The following is a 20,992-nucleotide window of genomic DNA, read 5'->3' on the forward strand; positions in this document are numbered from 1 at the left end:
AATTGTTGATGAATCATGGGGATGTATTGATAGCTGAGGCGGGAACGACTAATGTGTATAACAGTTCTTCATTGGTATAATAATATATTTAATTTACAACGCACACTTTTGCATAAACATTTCAAGTAATAGTAGTGGGGACAACATAGTACTCCTCACCGAAACCTCTGTTGGTAGACGTCACTCATGCAACTCCCTGTTTGTCATTCACCCCACCTGTATGCGTTCACTCCCGAACAAAACACGATATTCCCCGAATCATAATGCTCCTGTGGAGCTACTATGCTCATTGGCAATCTGGGTTCCTAGATAGACCTACTAATAGCCCACATGGCTATGGAATGGCGCCAGCTTGAAACATCTAGGTGAGGTTCAACTTGAATGAAGGCCCTGGTCATGGAACAGAGCAAACTATTGGGGAAATATCTCAGTCCAAGTGAGAGGAAAATCGCCAGACTGCTTCAAATTGTAGCAAACGGGCAGTGAATAGAGGCCTAAACAAAAAGGTTACGAGTAAGCCTGACTTTAGAGTAGGTATTAGGCTGCGATGTAAGCCCAAAAGTGGGATGAGCAGCTCTACTAGTAGTAGGATAGCTGGGAGTAGCAACCACAGTAACACATGCTACTACCAAGTCGTACGGAGTCAGGCAGTAGTAATCTACTCCGTAGTAGCAAATAGATAGAGTGAGATGAAGGTAAGGCAGGTCATTTTTAATTTATTGTTGTTGGCCGGCGGGGAAAGAAGAAGACCCGCTCCGGCTGGCCGGAGCCACACCGCGACCAGCGGGAACCCAGGCAAGTAAAGTGAGTTGAGTGAGAAGTGACTGACTGACTGACTGACTGACTGAGTGAGAGCCGCCCAGAGCTCCCAAAGCCCATCATCGGATTCACGAACCTTCCAACACCTACCACATTCTCCTCTTCCTCTCTCTTCCTCCCCCTCCATCAACCTTGCAACAATCTTTTCGTCTCCCACCCTTCCCCCAGGTATCGCTCTTGCGTCCTCATTCATCTAAACTTTAATTTATTTGGATGTCAAAGTCTCAGGGCTGACGACCTGCACCGTCTCCTGTCATTCTGACTCCCAGCGATACTGGGCGAAGCCGCATCCCTCAGTCCTTATCTTCTTTAGACCATCCCACCTGTCGCGGAAGTGTTTAGATCGACTGGAATCACCCAAGTCCATTCTTTTTACTTGGCTTCCTGTGATCCAGCGGGAGTTTCCCCATTTCACTTGCTCCTCTCTCTTCCATTCATCGGGTTTTGTTGAGGAAGGAGAGGTCCGAAAAAAAAACGTCATAAGGTCTTCCTCGCGAACTGCTCCGCGACCCGGTCTTAAGAGATCAACCCCCACCCTCTCAAGGAGACGCCCTCCTGGCTTTCTTAGCCTCCTCATGATTGCCATTGTCTCTAAACTGTCATAATGGGGAGAATTAAGAAGGTGGCGAGCCAAAAACACGAGGCTACGATCGTGAGTCCCTCTTTTTCACCCCGCGCTCCATCTGTCACGTCTGCAAGGCTAACTGAAATTTTCCCTCGCTCTTTCTATCAATTCAGTCCCCATATCTGGCGGATTTTGTAGCCCGTGCCACCACTATTCCAGTCCCCGAGCTTCCTTCGCATCTCAACACCTTCTCTCGCATATGGCCCTTCCCCAGAGGCGACCTGTACCATTGGATTAACGTGCTCAACCGCTTCGACGAGATTTTGGCATCTGCCATCGAGAAGTACGCCCTAAACAACGGTCCTCAGACGAAGCCTTTCGGCAAAGACTTTCTGGTGGAGTCTTACGTGCATGGTGAAAGTGCAGGAAAACCTCAGGATGTCGATGCTAAGCTAGCTGAGCTTGGATATGGACCGGAAGGAGACAGGGAGCTTTTAGAGGTGATTCTAGATTTCTCTAGGCTGCTGCTGGAAAAGTGCGGTAATCGCAGCTTGTACAGCAGCAGTGAACGCCTGGGCGAACTCTTGAACACCACTTCGCTCTCTCTGCTTCAGTCCACCCTCCGTCTATCTTTGTGTCTGGCACAGCGGTATCATTCACGCCAACGCGGTGGCTCCCATATCCAGCACAGCTTGCTGGCAGCCCACTACAACATCGACTTGGAGAAGTTGCAGAAAGTTGCTGCGCCGTTCCCGCGCCCTTCTGTCCCAGGAAGAACGGCTGTGTCCCCGGTAGCTTCGATCAAGTCCAAGGAAAAAGCATCTCAGGCCCGGCATAATGCCAATGATATGTCAGTCCTTGTACGGGAGAATGAAGGCTGGGATGAATGGGGTAACGTGCGCCTGCTTTATTATCCGTCTGGCTCATCAGAACCGGTCAAGACTGCACCGGAGACCGGCACTGGTGGACCATCGGTACAGGCTCCTACCACCCCCACTCCGTTACGCAGAAGTCACACCCATCCTACACCACGTCTGAGCCGTATGTCAACTGCCGAGGATTCGCCTGCATCTGTAACCTCGACGCCGGGAAAACCGGACGAGACGCTGCGGGGTGGCAAGACACTCGAATTACCGTATTCGAAGATTTCCTCGACAAGCGCTGAAGAGCTTGTTGCCGCGCATGTAGACGAAGTACCAGATGATTCAAAATACGAACTACTTCATAGGATACGTACAGCCCAGGGATTGGCAACGTCAGACTCCACGCGGGAGCAAATTCTGGCCATCAGAATCCTTGCCCTTACTAACCTAGCTTACGTTTATCCCGAGCCGCTCTTCCAGCAAAAAGTCCTTCAGTATGATATGGAGCAACCAAAACGTCTGCAGCTCGCCTATCAGCTCGGCGAATTGGTCCATCTAGGTGCGAGTGGCGACCTCCCAGTCTCCCGGACATTGCAGACATTGGCCCTCCAGGCTCTTGATGCTCTTGCGAAACACAAGGCACGCGCGATCGACGTTTGTGGCGCATTGAGTGTCAATGTAAATCATGGTGTGCTGATGTTTTTGACTCGCAAAACCGTCAATGAGCTGGGCTCGGAAGACACTGATAGTGAAGATGGTAGCCAGGATGAGTGGCGGGATGCGTTGCTCGCTTTGTTACGAACGCTTCCGGGCTCTAGTACCAGGACCCCAGAGACTCTTGTTGCTGCTGGCCTGATCCCCATGTTTGTTGATGTTCTCAACCTCCGGACAGAAAAGGCCCGTCGAGTTTACTCCCGCATCATGGAATTCCTGGACACTTTCGTCCATGCTGTCCGTGATGCACTGGGGACACTCACTAGCGCTAAGGGATTTGACGCAATCTCGGACTTGATCGATCACGAAACCAAATCGTCCTTTGAGAATGTAAACAACGGAGCTGGAATACCTTCACAGCACAAAACTCCATCGATTGACTATCAAATTCCTTATTTCCAACAACAAGCTCTGCGCTGGATGTTTAGATTTGTCAACCATATCATGCAGCACAATGGCGGCGGATTTGACCGTGTCCTTCGGAATTTGATTGATTCTCCTCAGTTGCTGACTTCCTTACGCCTTGTGTTGGAAAACGCTCGGGTGTTCGGTTCTCACGTCTGGAGCAACGCGGTCAACATCCTGAGCAGCTTCATTCACAACGAGCCTACGAGCTATGCAGTGATTGCCGAGGCTGGGCTAAGTAAGAGCTTTCTGGAGGCCGTTACTTCTTCCGAACTGAAGGCCCAGGAGAAGATAGTTGTCGAACCTGAAAGTGCTGATGTTGAGGGTGAGACCTCGAGGCTTCCTGAGACCAGTGCTACCGAGACAACCGCAGAAGATGGTCGGGGCCCTCGGGAATATACTATTGTAAGGTCGGCAGAGACGCGTTTAGCCCCTGGGATCATGCCCGCCGCCGAAGCTCTCTCGTGCATTCCCTCCGCTTTCGGAGCCATTTGCTTGAATGCCTCTGGTCTCGATCTGTTCAAGTCCTCCGATGCCCTGGAGAGCTTCTTTGAAATTTTTGAGAACCCTGAGCACGTCAGATGTCTAAAGGACGATCCCAACTTAGTTCGTTCTTTAGGTACCACTTTTGATGAGTTGGTGCGGCATCATCCGGCTTTGAAGGCTCACATCATGACTGCAGTTATCGTGATGGTTGCGCGTGTTGGATTGTTGTGCAGAGCGAAGGCCTGGTCAGTCGGAATGGGTGCGAAGCTGTGGACAGAGAACCCTGATGGAAAGCCAATCATCTCGGGCTCTACTTCCCACTTGCTGAAGGCGATCGGAATCGATAATGACGATCAAGCCGAGGATGCCACCACCTTCGGTGTGCCTCAATTGACGTCCGATCAGCTCCCGAACGGCGGAAAGCTACAGCTCGGCGATGTAAGCCAGATCCTTCCATCGTCAAATGACAATATTGAGCCGAAGGAAACGGACGCTGCTGGTCTCACTGCCACAGACTATTTGTACCCTGTCGTCCGATTCCTGGGTGCATTCTTTGAGAACCAGCCCAACTGCTCGTATTTCATTGAATCCGGGGGTGTAGAGTTTGTCTTGGATCTCGCGACTTTGCAAAGCCTCCCATATGATTTCCATAATACGGATGCCAACCAGGAACTTGCCGTCCTGGTGCACATGCTTGCAGAAACGAAGCCTCACTTGGTTGTGCCATCCCTCGTCCAGCGAACGGAGCGAGCTGTCGATATGCTCTCGAGTTTCTGGCAGGAGCCCAATCATTCGGGATTTTTCACACCGTTGATCATGGCGACATCCAACGGGGCATCCGAAGAAAAGGGCAAGGAAACACTCAGTATATCCAAGGCAAATGGAACATTCTTTGCAAAGCATATGGGGGCTGCCCTTATCCTAACCGATTTCCTCCGTGAGATCTATTCAATGCCTTTGTACCAGACACGTCCGAGCCAGCAAACCTCCGCTTTTGCTCAAGTTAACCTAGTTGACCGATATTGCTCCCTCGTGAAGAAGTTGGGAGGTTTGCATGCAGCGTGCGTCTGGGAGGAGATACTGCTTGAGAAGAACATACCCGACACCTGGGATCAGGCAACCAAAGTGCAACAGTCTGGCTCAGCTCCAGAAAGACCTAACCCTGTCGCTGGACCATTGAACTCCGAAGGAAACACCATCGTACCTGGTGCAGAGCCTAGTAGGGAAAGTCCAGCTGCTAGCGATAGTGCCCAACCTGGAGTTGCCCAAGAGTCCAAGGAGCCTACCACAGCCAAGGTTGCCGAAGACGGTGTAGCGTTCAAGAATGTTCAGGCCCTCCGGTATCTCCTCAGCTCGTTGCCTTCTTCAATCACTGGCTATTTCCATAACTTGGGACTTGGTCTGATTGGAAAAAGGAGGACGGATCTTTATCAGAAGCAGAATGCAACTCTGGTGGCGGATGCTGTTGCCGGAGCCGTGCTAGAGCAATTGCAATTCCAGCCTCCAAACGCCAGTGACAACTCCAAGCTCCGGTTCGCTTACCTGATTGTTATACTGTCTTCATTCTCCCATCTTCTGTTCGAAGGTAGGCTGGTTTCCTTCCCCTTATTCATTTCTTGCCTGGATGCTGACCATATTGTAGCTACCGCAGACCGTCCTCATTCTCACTACCTTACGCTGGTTTTGTTCTCCTTCAAGAGACACGGAGGCCTGAAAGTAACGAAAGACATTTGCGACCTCTTTGTACAGGAGGTCAAGGCCTTGACGCCGCCGGAATCCGTCGCCGAATCTGAACAAGATGTCTCAGCACGCCTCACCTCCGCTTACGGCGGCATCAAGATTATTCTCAGCTTTTTCTCCGAGCTTGCCTCGGGGAAGAACATCGTCGATTCCAGTCAAACACAGGCCATGACCAGCGATCGTGACCGGGATCGCCCCGACTACTTTCAACCAGGCCAGTTTTTGGTGGACCTTCGGATGGAGATTCTACCGATGGCTCGGGACATGTGGAATTCCGACTTCGCCGCGCAGTCCTCCAGTTCTGTTGTCAAGTGTCTGATTGACATTCTGCGTTCGTCACTCGATGGTGAATATGAGACGGGAGCTGCTCGCAGCTCCGATGTGCCTCCTATGGTGACAGACGTCGCGAGAAGAATGTTCGTCGTGAACAAGGACCGCATGGTGTCTTTACAAGAGAAGGGATTCGATGGACAGCTTGCCAAGGAAGCGCTTTATCGCTGCAACAACGTATATGCCGCCGCCGAGGAGTACTGCAGGGCACAAAGTCGGCTAAGATCCCCTCCAAGGGCGGAGCCATCCCCTGGTGACATCGAGTCGATTCGCTCAACGTCAGGGGCTGAAGGATCTGACGAGCCTGCAAGCGATGCCCCGTCGTTTGACAATGGGTTCCTCGAGCGGTCTGCACTTGCTATGCTGTTGGCACAAGCTTCAGGCCGACCGGCCGACGATGCGTCCCGTCAAGACCAAGGCCAGGGCAGATCTGAAGACAGCGAAGTTAGACATGGCTCTGAATTCCTGGCGAGAGCCCTGACCCATATCTTGAACGATGACCATGCCACAGGGAGCGATGAACCTGAGGAATCTCCAATAATCACGCCCCGTATCTCTAACGCTCCCGGTGGTAGTTCGTCGGAGCCTTCAACCCTTCCGGCAAATCAATCACCAGAACAACGCTCCGAACAGCCTACGAGACGGCGTGAGGTGACTACGATCGAGGATTTAGATAAGGAACGTGAGCAGGTTCGCTCGAATTTGATTGAGCGTTGTTTGGACATCTTGAATGAGCACCACGACGTCTCTTTCGAATTGGCGGATCTGATTGCCTCCGCAACAAGAAGACACCGCGACGCGGAAAGCTTCAGAAGAGAAGTGGGCGAGATTCTTGTGCAATCTTTAGTCTCTTTACAGATGGAGAATTTCCAGGCTGCTGGCAAAAAGGTGGCCGCCTATGCTCACCTTCTCGCTCTAGTCGTCCAGGACCGGGAAATGTATACCGCAACCCTTGGTGAGCTTAAAGAATGCTTCACGACGTTCCTTGGATTCATTCAAGTATTACCCGAAAAGTCGTCCGATGAATCGTTCCCTTGGATCGGCCACGTCCTCCTGGTGCTGGAGAAGTTGCTTTCTGATGACTGCCAACCACCTCAGATTCGTTGGAGTATCCCTGATCATGAGAACCCAAGTGCAGACGACGAGCAACCAGCTCACTTGGAGGAGCCTCTTGTATCACTGGATCAGAAAATGCAACTTTATGAGGCACTGGTCGAAATACTGCCAAGAATAGGCAAGGATGAAACATTGGCCCTTTCGATCTGTCGAATTCTTGTCATTCTCACACGCAGTCGCAGCATTGCTGTGCGCTTGGGAGAGAAACGAAGCCTGCAACGTCTATTCGTCATGGTCAAACAACTGTCTAGCTCCACAAATGAGAAGCTCCAGGGAGCTTTCATGTTAATTTTAAGACACATCATCGAAGATGAGGACACCATCCGGCAGATCATGAGAAGTGAGATTGTCGCCAACTTCGAATCCAAGTCGTCCCGCCAGATCGATACAACCGGCTACGTGCGACAAATGTATCATCTTGTCCTCAGATCTCCTGAAATTTTTGTTGAAGTGTCAAATGAAAAGTTGAAGTTGCAGCGTTATGACAACCGCCAACGACCTCAGATTCTCACGTTGAAGGCCGACAAAAAGAACAGTACTTCAGATCCCACAACGGTCAAAGAAGCGCCTGATAGTCCGGAGAAGAGCGAGGGCCAAACAGGTGGAGCATCATCTGAGGATAAGGACAAGGCTAAATCTACTGATCTCAAGCCGCCTGTGGTGGAGAACCCTGATGGCGTTATCCACTATCTACTTTCTGAGCTTCTGTCTTACAAGGATGTCGATGATAAGGAAGCTCCCACCGAGAGCACAGACCCATCCGCCCCCGATCAATCGGAAACTCAAACCGATGTGGAAATGTCAATCGATGAACCTTCTCCATCTGTTTCTAGCACCGACGCGCAGGCCACACGCAACTCCAAGAAGTCAGACAAGCCGGCATTCAAGGCGGACGACCACCCAATCTACATTTACCGTTGTTTCCTCTTGCAGTGCTTGACCGAGCTCCTGTCGTCCTATAATCGCACCAAGGTTGAGTTCATCAATTTCTCTCGCAAGGCAGATCCTCATGCGGCTACGCCGTCAAAGCCTCGCTCAGGGATTTTGAATTATCTCCTGAATGCTTTAGTGCCGGTTGGTACTATGGAACATGACGAATCGGTCTCGTTCAAGAAGCGAAGCAACACGTCTGCTTGGACAATGCGTGTTCTTGTTGCTCTATGTACAAAGACGGGCGAATTCGGCGGACCTGGAAGGCGACGTAATGAACAGGACCTCAATGAAGACGACGAGCCCGAGCTTGCCTTTGTGCGGCGGTTTGTCTTGGAACATGCGCTGAGGTCATACAAGGAAGCAAATGCTTCGAATGAACCCCTGGACGCCAAGTATTCTAGGTTGATGTCACTTGCCGATCTTTTCGATAAAATGCTCAGTGGATATGCCTTCGTTTCTGGAGAAACAGCTTTCGCGTCTTCGACCAGGCAATTAGCTAAGACTATGTTTGAAAAACACTTTATCTCTGCGCTGACAGCTTCAGTCGCTGAAATTGACCTCAACTTCCCAGCGTCCAAACGGGTCATCAAGTACATCTTGCGTCCTCTTAACAAGCTCACCCAAACCGCAGTGGTGTTGAGTGAGTCATCGGATATCTCCACTCTCGCTGAAACTGAAGATGATGAGATCTCCTCAGCTACGTCGGTTTCGGATATGGAAGATGACCGGGAGGAGACCCCCGATCTCTTCCGCCACTCCACGCTGGGCATGCTCGAGCCTCGGCACGAGGAGGAGACCAGCTCCGAAGAATCGGAAGAGGAGGATGACGAAATGTACGACGATGAGTATGGTGAGGAGATGGATTATGATGAAGACTTGCCAGAAGACGATGGCGAGGTAGTCAGTGACGAAGAAGATGAAATCGAAGGCGTTGGGCCGATTGAGGGACTTCCTGGCGACAACGGCATGGACATCGAAGTGGTCATCGATGACGATGAAGATGATGAAGACGACGAAGATGATGAGGATGACGAGGACGATTCCGACATGGACGACGACGAAATCCTTGCCGGCGAAATCACAGGAGATCATGATAACGAAAGCCTGGAGGAAGGTGATGATGACGAATGGGAAAGTGAAGAGATGTCTGAAGACGACGAAGAAGCTGAAATCATGAATCAATTCGAGGATGAGTTGGCCGATAGTCTTCGACAGGCAGAGCAGCGCGACGATGGGCAGCGGTTTGATGATTTGTTCCGTGTCCTCAATGAGGCTGCTGGCGGCGTTGAAGATCTTCAGGCTGACAGTCTCGGGGATATGCATGAAGACATCGTCGATGATGACCTGGCTGATGAAGAGGGTAAGTGCTCTTTATTAACATCCGTGTACCCAATACTAACAATGCTCCAAGAAGATGAGGAACTTGAGGAACTCGAGGAAGAACTCGAGGATGCCGACGACGACCAAGGGTCCTACCAAGGTTTCGATGATGAGGAAGATCTTATGGATCCTTGGGGATGGGAAGGCGATGAGCAACCGCCACGAGGCCATCATCACTCCCGATTCCATGGTCCTCGGCCGGCATGGGCTGCGGTTAGTGGGATCATGCCCAGTCGGCACGGTATCGTTCCCATTCAGCCTTATCGGCTCCATAGAACTCAAATCCCGGCCCGTGGAAACGATGACGGGACCAACCCTCTTCTTGTTCGGACAGACCGTGGCTCGGAGACAAGTGGTCAGCCCCGCGTACCTGGCAATGAAGCTTTCACCGACTGGGTTCATGGCATGGAGCCCGTATCGACGGGACGTCTGCTTCCTATGGATAGTCCTGTTAGCTTCATGAACGCAGTTTTGCAGGCTATTGGCGGACAAGGGGGCCCAGGATTTGGGGTCATCACCCGTCCCGATGGTATCCACGTCCATGTTGACAGACGTGCAATGCCTAACCGGATACAAGACATCTTCGGTCTTGGCAGGCCCCAAGCTCCTCCTTCCCGTACTCGCGATGATCCTTCCCAAGCCGTGAGCTTCGCCTTAGCTACAACCAGAAGCCGTTGGCAAGAGGAGGCCCGCATTCTGTTCAGCAGCGCATACGTTGAGAAGACCCAGCGTGTGGTCAACTCCCTGTTGAAGATCTTGGTGCCCCCTGCGATTGAGGAAGAAAAGAGACGGGAGAAGCAGATGGAGGAAGAGCGAAAGCGGCGTGAAGAAGAACGCGCAGAACGTGAACGTCAGGAGCGCATCGCCAGGGAAGAGGAGGAGAAAGAGAGAAAGCGCAAGGAAGAGGAGGAGAATGCCAGACGGCAGCAAGAACTGGAACGTCAGGAAGCAGAGCGACAAGCGTCCGGTATTGAGACGGAGCCCATGGATGATGTTCAGCGGACAGACACCAGCAACGAGGCCGCAGCACCGGCAGCCGAGACTGATGCAGGCCCGTCAGAACCTGCTCCCCGTGTGCACACAACTATCAGAGGCCGTCAGCTTGACATCACTGGCATGGAAATTGATCCGGAGTACCTGGAAGCCTTGCCTGAAGAGTTGAGAGAGGAAGTCATCATGCAGCAGCTCGCAGAACAACGTTCCCAGGCTGCTGCTGCTGGCGAAGAGCCCAGTGAAATTAATCCAGAGTTCTTGGAAGCCTTGCCTCCAGAGATCCGGGAGGAGTTGCTGCAGCAAGAAGCGGCCGATCGTCGTCGCCGGGAGCGTGACAGTGCTCGCCGACAAGCTGCTGCTGCTGCAGGTGCAGCAGCTCCGGCTCCGGCTCCAGTTCATGCAGAAGAGATGGACCCTGCTAGTTTCCTGGCTACGCTAGACCCATCCTTACGTCAAGCTGTTCTGGCTGATCAGCCCGAAGAAATCCTGGCAACATTGGGTCCAGAGTTCCTTTCCGAAGCTCGTGCGTTGCCAGGCAGACGATTGGCACAATTCGGCGATATCACTCGGGTCGACCACCGTCACCGACGTGAGCCAGCCGACGATCAAGAGCCTAAAAAGCAACAACGACGTCAGATTGTCCAGATGCTGGACAAGGCCGGCGTCGCTACGCTACTGCGTCTGATGTTCATGCCTCTCCAAGGCAACGCGCGCCACCAGTTGAACGACATTCTCCATAACGTGTGCGAGAACCGCCAGAACAGGATGGAGGTCATTAGCCTTCTCTTATCTGTCCTTCAGGACGGTAGTGCAGATGTCTCGGCGATCGAACGCAGTTTTGCTCAGCTCTCACTCCGTGCTAAGCCCTCGTCGGTTCAGAAAACCCCTCAATCCGTCAAACGGAACTTGTCGTTCCAGGGGTCTTCGAATGTGAGCAATGAAGTGACTCCGATTATGGTTGTGCAGCAGTGCCTGGGAACTCTTTCTTTCCTATCGCAGTACAACCCTCACATTGCTTGGTTCTTCTTGACCGAGCATGACTCTTCCCCGGCCCTGAAGCTGAAGGCTCTCCGCAAGGGCAAGGGCAAGGAGAATAGGGCTAACAAATTCGCTCTAAATGCATTGTTAACCTTACTGGACCGGAAGTTGATCATGGAGAACCCTAATTGCATGGAGCAGTTATCAAGTCTTTTAAGCAGTATCACACAGCCTCTTACACTTTTGCTCCGTCGGGAGAAGGAAAAGCAGGAGGAAGAGGAGAAGGCTAAGGGCAAGCAGCCCGAGCAGGCGCAGGAAGAGAGACCGACTGAAGAACAGGAACAGCAGCAACCTGTTCCGGCAGATCAGACGGGATCTGCCACGGACACGACAATGACAGATGCACCGCTTCCCACCGTCGAGACCACGCAACCGCAAAATGAAGCTGCTCAGCCAGGGCAGACGGAACCATCGGAAGCCGCCAAGGAAGAGAAGGCAAAGACCACAGCTGAAGAAGAGAAGCACAGAAGAAGAACCATCGAACCACCAGTTGTCCCTGATCACAACTTGCAGCTGGTCGTCCATATCCTCGCCGCTCGTGAATGCAACGGAAAGACATTCCGGGACACACTTTCCACCATCAACAACCTTTCCGCTGTGCCCGGGGCTAGGGACGTGATCGGTAACGAGCTGGTCAGCCAGGCTCAAACTCTGAGCACTGTTATTCTCACTGATCTTGATGAATTGCTGTCGCACATTCACCAGGCTCGTACCGGTACCGATATGCAGGGTCTAGCTTTGGCTAAGTTCTCGCCAGCCAGTTCTGATCAGGCTAAGTTATTGCGCGTTCTCACGGCTCTCGATTACCTGTTTGATCCTTCTCGGATGGACAAGGTGAAGGGAGCTGAGCCTGACAATGCCGCTAAGGAAGATGTTCTACAAACGTTGTACGAATGCTCTACTTTCGGGCCTCTGTGGACCAGACTTAGCGAATGCTTGACCGTTATTCGACAGAAGGAGAACATGCTCAACGTCGCAACTATTCTCCTGCCTTTGATCGAAGCATTAATGGTGGTTTGCAAGAATACCACGCTTAAGGATACCTCTCTTGCCCGGAACAGTAGGGAGTTGTCTGTGTCGACCACTTCCGTTGACGCTGGTCTCAGCATGGAAAGCCTCTTCTTCAAGTTCACAGAGGAACACCGCAAGATTCTCAATGAGCTTGTGCGGCAAAACCCACGGTTGATGAGTGGCACTTTCTCGCTGCTGGTCAAGAACCCCAAGGTTCTAGAGTTTGACAACAAGCGCAACTACTTTACTCGTCGCATTCATTCCCGTGGCGCTGAGCCTCGTCACCCCCACCCACCTCTTCAGCTGTCTGTTAGACGTGACCAAGTCTTCTTGGATTCCTTCAAGTCCTTGTATTTCAAGACGGCAGACGAACTGAAATATGGCAAGCTGAACGTGCGCTTCCATGGTGAAGAGGGTGTCGATGCCGGTGGTGTGACTAGAGAATGGTTCCAAGTTCTCGCGCGTGGCATGTTCAACCCCAACTACGCTCTGTTCATCCCGGTTGCTTCGGACAGGACTACATTCCACCCGAACCGTCTGAGTGGTGTCAACTCCGAGCATTTGATGTTCTTCAAGTTCATTGGACGTATCATCGGCAAGGCCCTGTACGAGGGACGTGTTCTTGACTGCCATTTCAGCCGTGCGGTCTACAAGTGCATCCTCGGTCGGTCAGTATCCATCAAGGATATGGAGACGCTTGACCTTGACTACTACAAGTCCCTTCTCTGGATGCTCGAAAACGACATTACTGACATTATCACTGAGACGTTCGCTGTCGAGACGGATGACTTTGGAGAGAAACAAGTGATCGATCTCATTGAGAATGGACGTAATATTCCTGTCACTGAAGAAAATAAGGAGGAATACATTCAACGGGTCGTCGATTATCGTTTGGTCGGCTCCGTCAAGGAGCAGCTGGACAATTTCCTGAAAGGTATGTTTTGGACCCATTTCCGCGTGACTATTGAGTATGTGGCTAATACGTGCTGTCCAGGATTCCATGAGATCATCCCCTCCGATCTGATCTCTATCTTCAACGAGCAAGAGCTCGAATTGCTAATTTCCGGTCTCCCCGAAATCGAAGTGGACGATTGGAAGGTCAATACCGAGTATCATAACTACTCGGCCTCCTCGCCCCAAATTCAGTGGTTCTGGCGCGCTGTCCGCTCATTCGATAAGGAAGAACGCGCCAAACTTTTGCAGTTCGTTACGGGTACTAGCAAGGTGCCTCTGAATGGATTCAAGGAACTCGAGGGCATGAACGGAGTGAGCCGTTTCAACATCCACCGTGATTACGGCAACAAGGATCGTCTCCCAAGTTCTCATACTTGTTTCAACCGTAAGTACACCAGCAATGTCCGGAACTGTCTATATGGCACAGCTTGCTAATTATGTGGCACAGAGCTGGATCTTCCAGAATATGAGAGCTACGAAACATTACGGCAACGTCTTTACACTGCGATGACGGCTGGCAGTGAATATTTCGGGTTTGCATAAAATGGTGGCGCTAATATCCCTTATTGCGTAAATGATGATTTGGGGGTTAACCCACTTTCACTCGCAGTGTCCTTGACTCAATGCTGAAGCATATTATGGCGTTTGACACATCTTCATTTTCAGCTAGTTTGTACCTTACCAAAGGCATGGGGGTTGTGGTAGGAAATGGACCGCAACCGGCAGACCAGTTGAAGTGCAGGTCAACTGGAATGCTGGGGATCGGTTCGAGGATTTCCATTTTTTCTATGTTTTACTTTGCAAATTGCAGCAGCATGTACTTTCTTCAGCTATGTGTCAATTACTTAGAAAATTCCAGTCAATGTTCTCGTTCTTTCACCCACTCTCAACTCCTTATCCAGCCATCGATGCGCGGTTAGTCAGCCGGGTGCTTCTCCGTAGTCTGGAGGCGGTGAGGGGCGGTGGATCCGGGGAGTCACGGGATGCAACTTTTTTCTGCTGGGCGAAAAAGTCACCTGCCGGCGGGGCATCGGCTCGAATCTCAACTTCTTCAATCTGCTGCTCTCTCTCCGGTCGATGGGCGTTTCCTATCTCCAGGCATGCTAATTCCTGCTCTCTAACTTCTCCTTCATTTTCTCTCAATTATCATATCAATCTCCCCTCTACACCTGTCCGGTTCCACGCGCCGCTCTCACCTGAACCCCTCCTCCGGTTTCTCTTCAACCATCCAAAATGGCTTCGAACTCGATCAAGCTCTTGACTGGTAACAGTCACCCTGAGCTTGCAAACCTCGTGGCAGCTCGGTATGCGCTATAGTTCTGGACTATTTCTGCACCCTTGCAGTACACCATGGACTAACGAGCCGTTTCAATTGACAGGCTTGGCATTGAATTGACCAAGATCATGGTCCTCCAATATTCGAACCAGGAAACCAGTGTCACAATCGGAGAGAGTGTACGAGATGAGGATGGTATTGTTGTCCACTCCGCCTGCTCAGACTCAGGCCCGCAAAAGATCTCGGGTTAATGTGTGCACCCTGCAGTTTTCATCTTGCAGTCGACGCGGCCCAATGATATCAACGATGGACTGATGGAGCTGCTCATCATGATCAATGCTTGCAAGACCGCCTCCGCAAGACGTATCACCGCCGTCATTCCCAACTTCCCTTATGCGCGCCAAGATAAGAAGGATAAGAGCCGTGCTCCTATCACCGCCAAGCTTATGGCAAACATGCTCCAGACTGCTGGTTGCAACCACGTCATCACCATGGATCTCCATGCCAGCCAGATCCAGGGCTTCTTCAACGTTCCCGTCGATAACCTGTATGCCGAGCCTAGCATTCTGAAGTGGATCCGCGAACACCTGGATGTGAGCAACTGTATCATTGTCAGTCCTGATGCTGGTGGTGCTAAGCGGTAAGTGAATTTGTTTCTGTTGGGTGCTTGACATCTTGCAAGTCGATACTAATGGGCAATTTTGAACAGTGCCACTGCCATCGCCGATCGCCTCGATCTCCAGTTCGCGCTCATCCACAAGGAGCGCCCCCGCCCCAACGAGGTCTCGCGCATGGTTCTCGTTGGTAGCGTCAAGGACAAGATCGCTATCATCGTTGACGACATGGCTGATACCTGCGGTACTCTCGTCAAGGCCGCCGATACTGTGATGCAGCACGGTGCTAAGGAAGTCAACGCTATCGTCGTCCACGGTATCCTTTCCGGCAAGGCTACCCAGAACATCAACAACAGCTGCCTGAGCCGTGTTGTTGTGACCAACACTGTTCCTCACGAAGACAAGAAGGAGCAGTGCGATAAGATCGAGACGATCGACATCAGCCCCACTCTTGCAGAGGCCTGCAGACGTACACACAACGGCGAGTCTGTGAGCTTCCTGTTCTCGCACGCTGTCGCCTAAACGACTAGTAAGGGCACATGGCAGTGAGGGAGGACAAGATGGACATGCCGCTACCTGGAGGCGGTTCACATCTGCTTTTTCTTTTTTTATTATTGTCGTGCGTAGTCGGATACCTCTAGGAGGGCCTAGATCATGAAATTAGGACTCTTTAGCCACGGAATTCCCGGGATAGGCGCCTCCGTCTGTCAAACTATATTCAACGCATTTACCGGTTATGAAGCTTATGGACCTTTGAGAAGGTGGAAAGGAAGGGAGATATGAAAAAGTCGGCGGCGCCTTTTTGCTTTCTATTACCAGCTGAATTGAAGCACTTATACTGTACATATATCAATGGTTTTCTTTTTTTTTCTCCCCTTGGTCGTCTTCATTTGGATGATGTACTATTCTTCTTTATTGTGAGCGGATCACATGTGAATTTTACTGATACAATAGATTGCCATCTGAATTTGAATCCGTCCTGAAGATGTTACGTATACATTTTAGATATGGATATAGTCAAATTGGAAATACTGGGATTTAAGGAACACTACACGGACTTATCAGCACAGAAATAACGAAGTAAACATTCGCAGTCGTCAAATTAACCTCGGAGATAGTATCAGCTAGTTGAGTAAAATGCACACGGGCTAGCCCTAAACCGATCTTACTGCAAGTCGTACATTCAGTTCCGAGGTTTATATTTCCGGCTCTAATTAGTACTACTTAGTAGTCGGACTTGTCAGCATGCTATCCATCCATCATCCATCCATCCCTTACTGATCAGCCGCACTATCATGCTTGCTTTTTGCACTCCGATTTTGACTCTATGCCATAAGTACCTATGGTGGTACTTTTTATGTTTCCTACAAATACTAGTATATTATCAGTAGTAGTAGCTCACAATGCAAAAGTACCCTGACGGAGAGTATGGGGCGGAGAGAGTTTCCCGGAGTAATCAATAATAAGGTGGGTGAGGCCGGGGTTTGGCTTCTTATCGTCCGTGATTGTTTTTCTTTTTCTGTTTTCTTGGTGGTTGTGGTTTTTTTGACGGAGGTTAATTGCTGTTAGTATTAGTGAAGCTTATTACTAGTGCTATATGAGAATACTATGGAGGTAGAGCAGAGTCCTTCTCATTGAGGAGTAATATGCTACTACTACTACTACTTAATATTGTTAAGATGATGTTATATTTGGTATCATTCACATTGAAGAAGCTTGACATGACTACTAGTTATAGTAAATAGTAGTTAATACTAGTAGCAGTGACCACCTAAGACCGATGGGAGAAAGAAGAATAAAAACAGCTTTATTTCCCTCACCGTTCCGCCTTGGGGCATTTGGATCCATCATACGCTTGTCGAATATATACTCAATCCTTAATCTTCGTATACTGAGTTTTAGTGTAAGTTTAATTGTGGGATTAAACAAAGTCAGTACCAGGTAGGTTCGTAGGTGACTAAGGAGTAACTCTTTATTGTTTCTCTATTGATGTGTATTTATTTAATTGTGAAACAATGCGTTTGGTGGCTGATTTGATTGTTTGATTTTGAAAAGTCAGTACGAGTGGTCAACGGTACTATGGGTGTATACTATGCAGGCAGTAAAAGTATCTTGAAAGTATTACCGTCTTGCTGTATTAAATAGATTTAGTAGGTAGTTAATTGTTATGAGGTGGGGGTAGTAATACTATTTTATTTCATGTTGTGTTATCTTGTCATACTACAGTGGTAGTATATACCTGATACTAATAGGTGGCTAGGTAAGTAATGCCGGTCTTCATGTTCTCAACTTTGTAGTACCAATAACACTAGCATACCTTCCTACTACTATATATTAAATACCTCCCTAAAGATAGTACTAGATGGGTGTTACTACTACGAGCGGGGGCTCTGACTTCACCTGCCTAGTAATGGCTCTAATATCTATATTAGTACTTAGCCCTGGGTGCCCGTACCTGAAGTATACATTTTGCATAGTTGGGTGGCGGAGGTTTGATTCACCGGTCTATGTAGATTTATACGTTCATGATGACAATTGATCAACAATAATGAACGCATTATATAGATCAATACATAAAGTGGGATTGTGTGGATTTGACCAGAACTATGCTGGATGTGCAGTTAGAAAAACAGTGTCTGTGTCTGTGTCTATGTCTGTGTCTACTCCGCACTTGACTAACGATCGCTAGTGGGATCTTGAATAAGAATAATTGTGGGTACACAAAAAAAGTACTGACCACACAATAATCAATCCATCCACTGGCTGGGCTACATTGGGACCAATTTTAGGTTTTACCACAGTAGGGTCCTATGGAAAATGGTCCTAAAGAGGGATTGCACACTACAACCAGGGGATAGATAGAACCAAAAAAGAAAAGAAAAAACACCAACTGAAATTTGGAATACAAGTAAAGTTTCATTTCATTCACAAGCAGCGCACATAAGAGAAGAAATCATCTGCAGAGAACCGGAGTCCATGGGTATTTTTTTTTTTTAAATCGTGCCAGGGAAGGGGAAGGGATAATGGTCGCAAGGCCATCTAGAATAAAAAGTGTGTAAAGAAAAAAACGAAGAAATTCTTTCACATTTTTTAATCCCTTTCATTTCCATAAAAATTGTGGAGAGATATAGCATTTCCTTTTTTGGTTTTGATGTGTTGGTTGGATCAGACAATATCGGCACGCCAAAGTCTCTCGGTCCGCTGCAGACGACTTCTCTCCTCTCTCTCTCAATATCTCTCCCTCCCCAAACCAAGGAGCTTTTTGTTCTTGGGTCGCTCTGCTTCGGAACTCGAAGATAGGAAAAGAGAAAATGGGTGGATATAAAAAAAAATCCCCCTTCCCATTTGCTTGAGATTCTTTCTATAATACCCTTTTTCCCTTAGCTAGAACAGAGACGTAACCCGACCATTAACCCCCGCGGACAAACACATTTACTTCCTCATCGAAGACGCTCTCCGCTTGCGGAGCTCATCGCGCTTGGCCTTCTCCTCGTGGACACGGCTGGCAAGGAGCTTGGCGTAGTCGTTACTGTATTGCAAGCATCGTTAGCAGATGTTCATTTCATGGAACTGGAATGCATATCCCCCGGAGAGGGGCAAAGGTGCACTTACGCAGCCTCACGGGCAGCCTCAGCACGACGGCGCTTGAGGGCAATGCGCTGGCGCTTGCGCTGGAGACGCTGGGGAGTAACCAGACGCTGGATCTTGGGGGCCTTGGTGTAGTCGGGCTTGCCCTCACGGGTGACGGTACGACGGATGACGAACTTGCGGACGTCGTCCTTCTTGTCGAGACCGAAGAAGCGGCGGATCTTGGTGGCACGCTTGGGGCCGAGGCGCTTGGGGACAACGGTGTCGGTGAGACCGGGGAGCTCGCCCTCACCCTGCTTGACGATGCTCAGGGCAAGAACAGCGAGGTCCTGACCGGTGATGGCTGTAGAAACGAAGCGTCAACGGATCAACTCGGAGGGTAATAACGGATGTACTGTTGTTGGGTAAAACCTACCACCACGGACGGACTTGCGCTTGCGCTCACCAGTGCGGCGGGGGCGGTAGCAGCTGCAGCGGACATCAGTCTTCCATTTCGTAAACTCCATTATCGGCAGGTCGCATTTACCTGTGGCCATCGGCAAGGAGGAGGCGGGTACGGGTGGGGAGGAGAACTGCACACAAAATCGATGAGTTTCTGCTGTGTTTTTGTCGGATTATATTTGCGTCGGTCGGTACATACCACCCTGCTTCATGGGGAAACCTGTGAAGAGCGTCAAAGTCAGCATCCAATGTTCATTCTTAACCATGATATCCAAAGATTCCTGTTCGTATTCGAGTCCTCCTAGTCGAGCCCAAATCCGAAATAACAGGGGAAAAGCAATCCAGTCGTACCTTGCTTGTCGTTACCACCGGTGATCTTGAGGATGTAACCCTTGAACTCGTCACCGAGAGAGTCGCCGGCAACCTATAGCAATAAAAGAAACCCCAATCAGTCTTCTGCTTTTCCCATAATTTTGCGTGTATTTCTCATTTTTCGTCTCTTTTCCAACTGTGGTGTTTTCGGGGGGCGGATATCCAAGGGGGGAGGGTTGCTGACTTCGGTTCCCATGCGCTTCTCCATGAAGGGACGGAGCTTGCGCTCATCGTCAACCTCGATGATCTTCTGAGACCCATTGGCCGGGTAGGAGATGTTGAGCTTCATCTTGACGGGTCTGCGCGGTCAAGACGGAGGGCGCGGTTTGTCGACAGGTCGAGGAGGTTCAGGTCGTCGGGGATTCGTTCTTCGTGGGATTTTTTTGGTGGTGTAGCGAGATTTCCCTGTGTGGGCGGCTGACTAAGTCCACTAACCCTTCTGGACTTAGCGCCCTCGGTAGGGCTCTTATGTCAGCACTCCCGGCACCTGACTTGCCCCTTTGCCTTTTCGGGAACTACGAGGCTAGGCCTGTGTATGCTTGAGGATAGCATCAAGTTGTTGTGATAAAAACAATGTCTAAGGTTTTGGTTACGCGCTGATGCTCGTATTCCATGATGCACCTACTTGATCCAAACGACAGGTGAAGGTTCTGTTCTTAAAGCGGAAGCGTGTATTAGGTCACCTGACCTTCGTGTGATCCCTGCGACCCCGTGTATACAGTAGGCAAAATTGGGGTCAATATCTCCAACAGATCGGAGTCTTCCATATCCATGTCTGATAACCATACCTGTCTCTGGTCGCGACCTTATGCATCCAACAGTCAGCAGCTAGAACAGTCTATTGACTATACCCAGTAATCAAACCCCTAAACTAGCTTTGAGTAGAGTGCCTCCTAAGCTTCAACAAGGCGAATTCGGGGAGCCACCGTGTTGCGTCTTAGGTGCCACATTTCTCGTCATATAGGTCTTTCTCCGAGCTGACCTTTATTTTTTGCGTACTCCGGACTTGCCCTGCAGCCTATAATGCAACACATGTAGACTGATGTGTGCGCTTCGAGCTAGGCACTGAGAGGGTGCACATGCCATCATTATGCAGGACATTTCTGAGGATAAGAACTCTTCATCATAATGAGCTCGTTGTCCCAAGTGAGTAGTTGATGCCATCCAGGGGTTAGTTATAGTCAACCCCTGAGCGTCTCGGCGATAGGAATTAGGAGATCTAGTCAGTCAATCAGGTGCCAAACTGGTCCGGGTCGAAATCAAAACGACCAGCAAAGCTTGGAGGGAGCTTCTTCGAAGTGCATCTTTATAAGTCGCAATCAGAACTTCGAGAAGCCCCAGATATATAGGAAGA

The 20,992-nt window shown here is 50.1% G+C and overlaps 3 protein-coding genes across 3 annotated transcripts; 2 read left to right on the forward strand and 1 right to left on the reverse strand.

Annotated features, from left to right (window-relative positions):
- Nucleotides 1-1,252: 1,252 nt before the first annotated feature.
- tom1 (E3 ubiquitin-protein ligase TOM1) lies at nt 1,253-13,913 on the forward strand. The gene is made up of 6 exons (XM_025689431.1): nt 1,253-1,471; nt 1,558-5,437; nt 5,495-9,331; nt 9,383-13,327; nt 13,388-13,732; nt 13,796-13,913. The coding sequence occupies exons 1-6, from the start codon at nt 1,424-1,426 to the stop codon at nt 13,888-13,890; spliced, it is 12,150 nt and encodes a 4,049-aa protein (XP_025543666.1). The 5' UTR covers nt 1,253-1,423; the 3' UTR covers nt 13,891-13,913.
- Nucleotides 13,914-14,413: 500 nt separating this feature from the next.
- Nucleotides 14,414-16,180, forward strand: BO79DRAFT_207232 (ribose-phosphate diphosphokinase). The gene is made up of 4 exons (XM_025682136.1): nt 14,414-14,651; nt 14,727-14,818; nt 14,891-15,263; nt 15,333-16,180. The coding sequence occupies exons 1-4, from the start codon at nt 14,581-14,583 to the stop codon at nt 15,757-15,759; spliced, it is 963 nt and encodes a 320-aa protein (XP_025543667.1). The 5' UTR covers nt 14,414-14,580; the 3' UTR covers nt 15,760-16,180.
- Nucleotides 16,181-18,669: 2,489 nt separating this feature from the next.
- Nucleotides 18,670-19,927, reverse strand: BO79DRAFT_225131 (40S ribosomal protein eS6; the record flags this gene model as incomplete). The annotated part of the gene is made up of 7 exons (XM_025683716.1): nt 18,670-18,766; nt 18,850-19,168; nt 19,241-19,293; nt 19,352-19,397; nt 19,466-19,486; nt 19,618-19,690; nt 19,823-19,927. The coding sequence occupies 7 exons, from the start codon at nt 19,925-19,927 to the stop codon at nt 18,670-18,672; spliced, it is 714 nt and encodes a 237-aa protein (XP_025543668.1).
- Nucleotides 19,928-20,992: the final 1,065 nt, after the last annotated feature.

This window comes from Aspergillus costaricaensis (genome assembly GCF_003184835.1).
Source record: "Aspergillus costaricaensis CBS 115574 unplaced genomic scaffold BO79scaffold_4, whole genome shotgun sequence".
NCBI classification, from domain to species: Eukaryota; Fungi; Ascomycota; class Eurotiomycetes; order Eurotiales; family Aspergillaceae; genus Aspergillus; species Aspergillus costaricensis.

What these genes read in the sequence shown, in the direction of transcription:
- tom1 (XM_025689431.1), top strand. Translation starts at nt 1,424, where the DNA reads ATGGGGAGAATTAAGAAGGTGGCGAGCCAAAAACACGAGGCTACGATC. An exon ending in GCTGGACAATTTCCTGAAAG is followed by an intron (nt 13,328 to 13,387) that starts GTATGTTTTGGA and finishes CGTGCTGTCCAG; the next exon opens with GATTCCATGAGATCATCCCC. An exon ending in TTCTCATACTTGTTTCAACC is followed by an intron (nt 13,733 to 13,795) that starts GTAAGTACACCA and finishes TATGTGGCACAG; the next exon opens with AGCTGGATCTTCCAGAATAT.
- BO79DRAFT_207232 (XM_025682136.1), top strand. Translation starts at nt 14,581, where the DNA reads ATGGCTTCGAACTCGATCAAGCTCTTGACTGGTAACAGTCACCCTGAG. An exon ending in GCAAACCTCGTGGCAGCTCG is followed by an intron (nt 14,652 to 14,726) that starts GTATGCGCTATA and finishes TTCAATTGACAG; the next exon opens with GCTTGGCATTGAATTGACCA. An exon ending in GAGTGTACGAGATGAGGATG is followed by an intron (nt 14,819 to 14,890) that starts GTATTGTTGTCC and finishes TGCACCCTGCAG; the next exon opens with TTTTCATCTTGCAGTCGACG.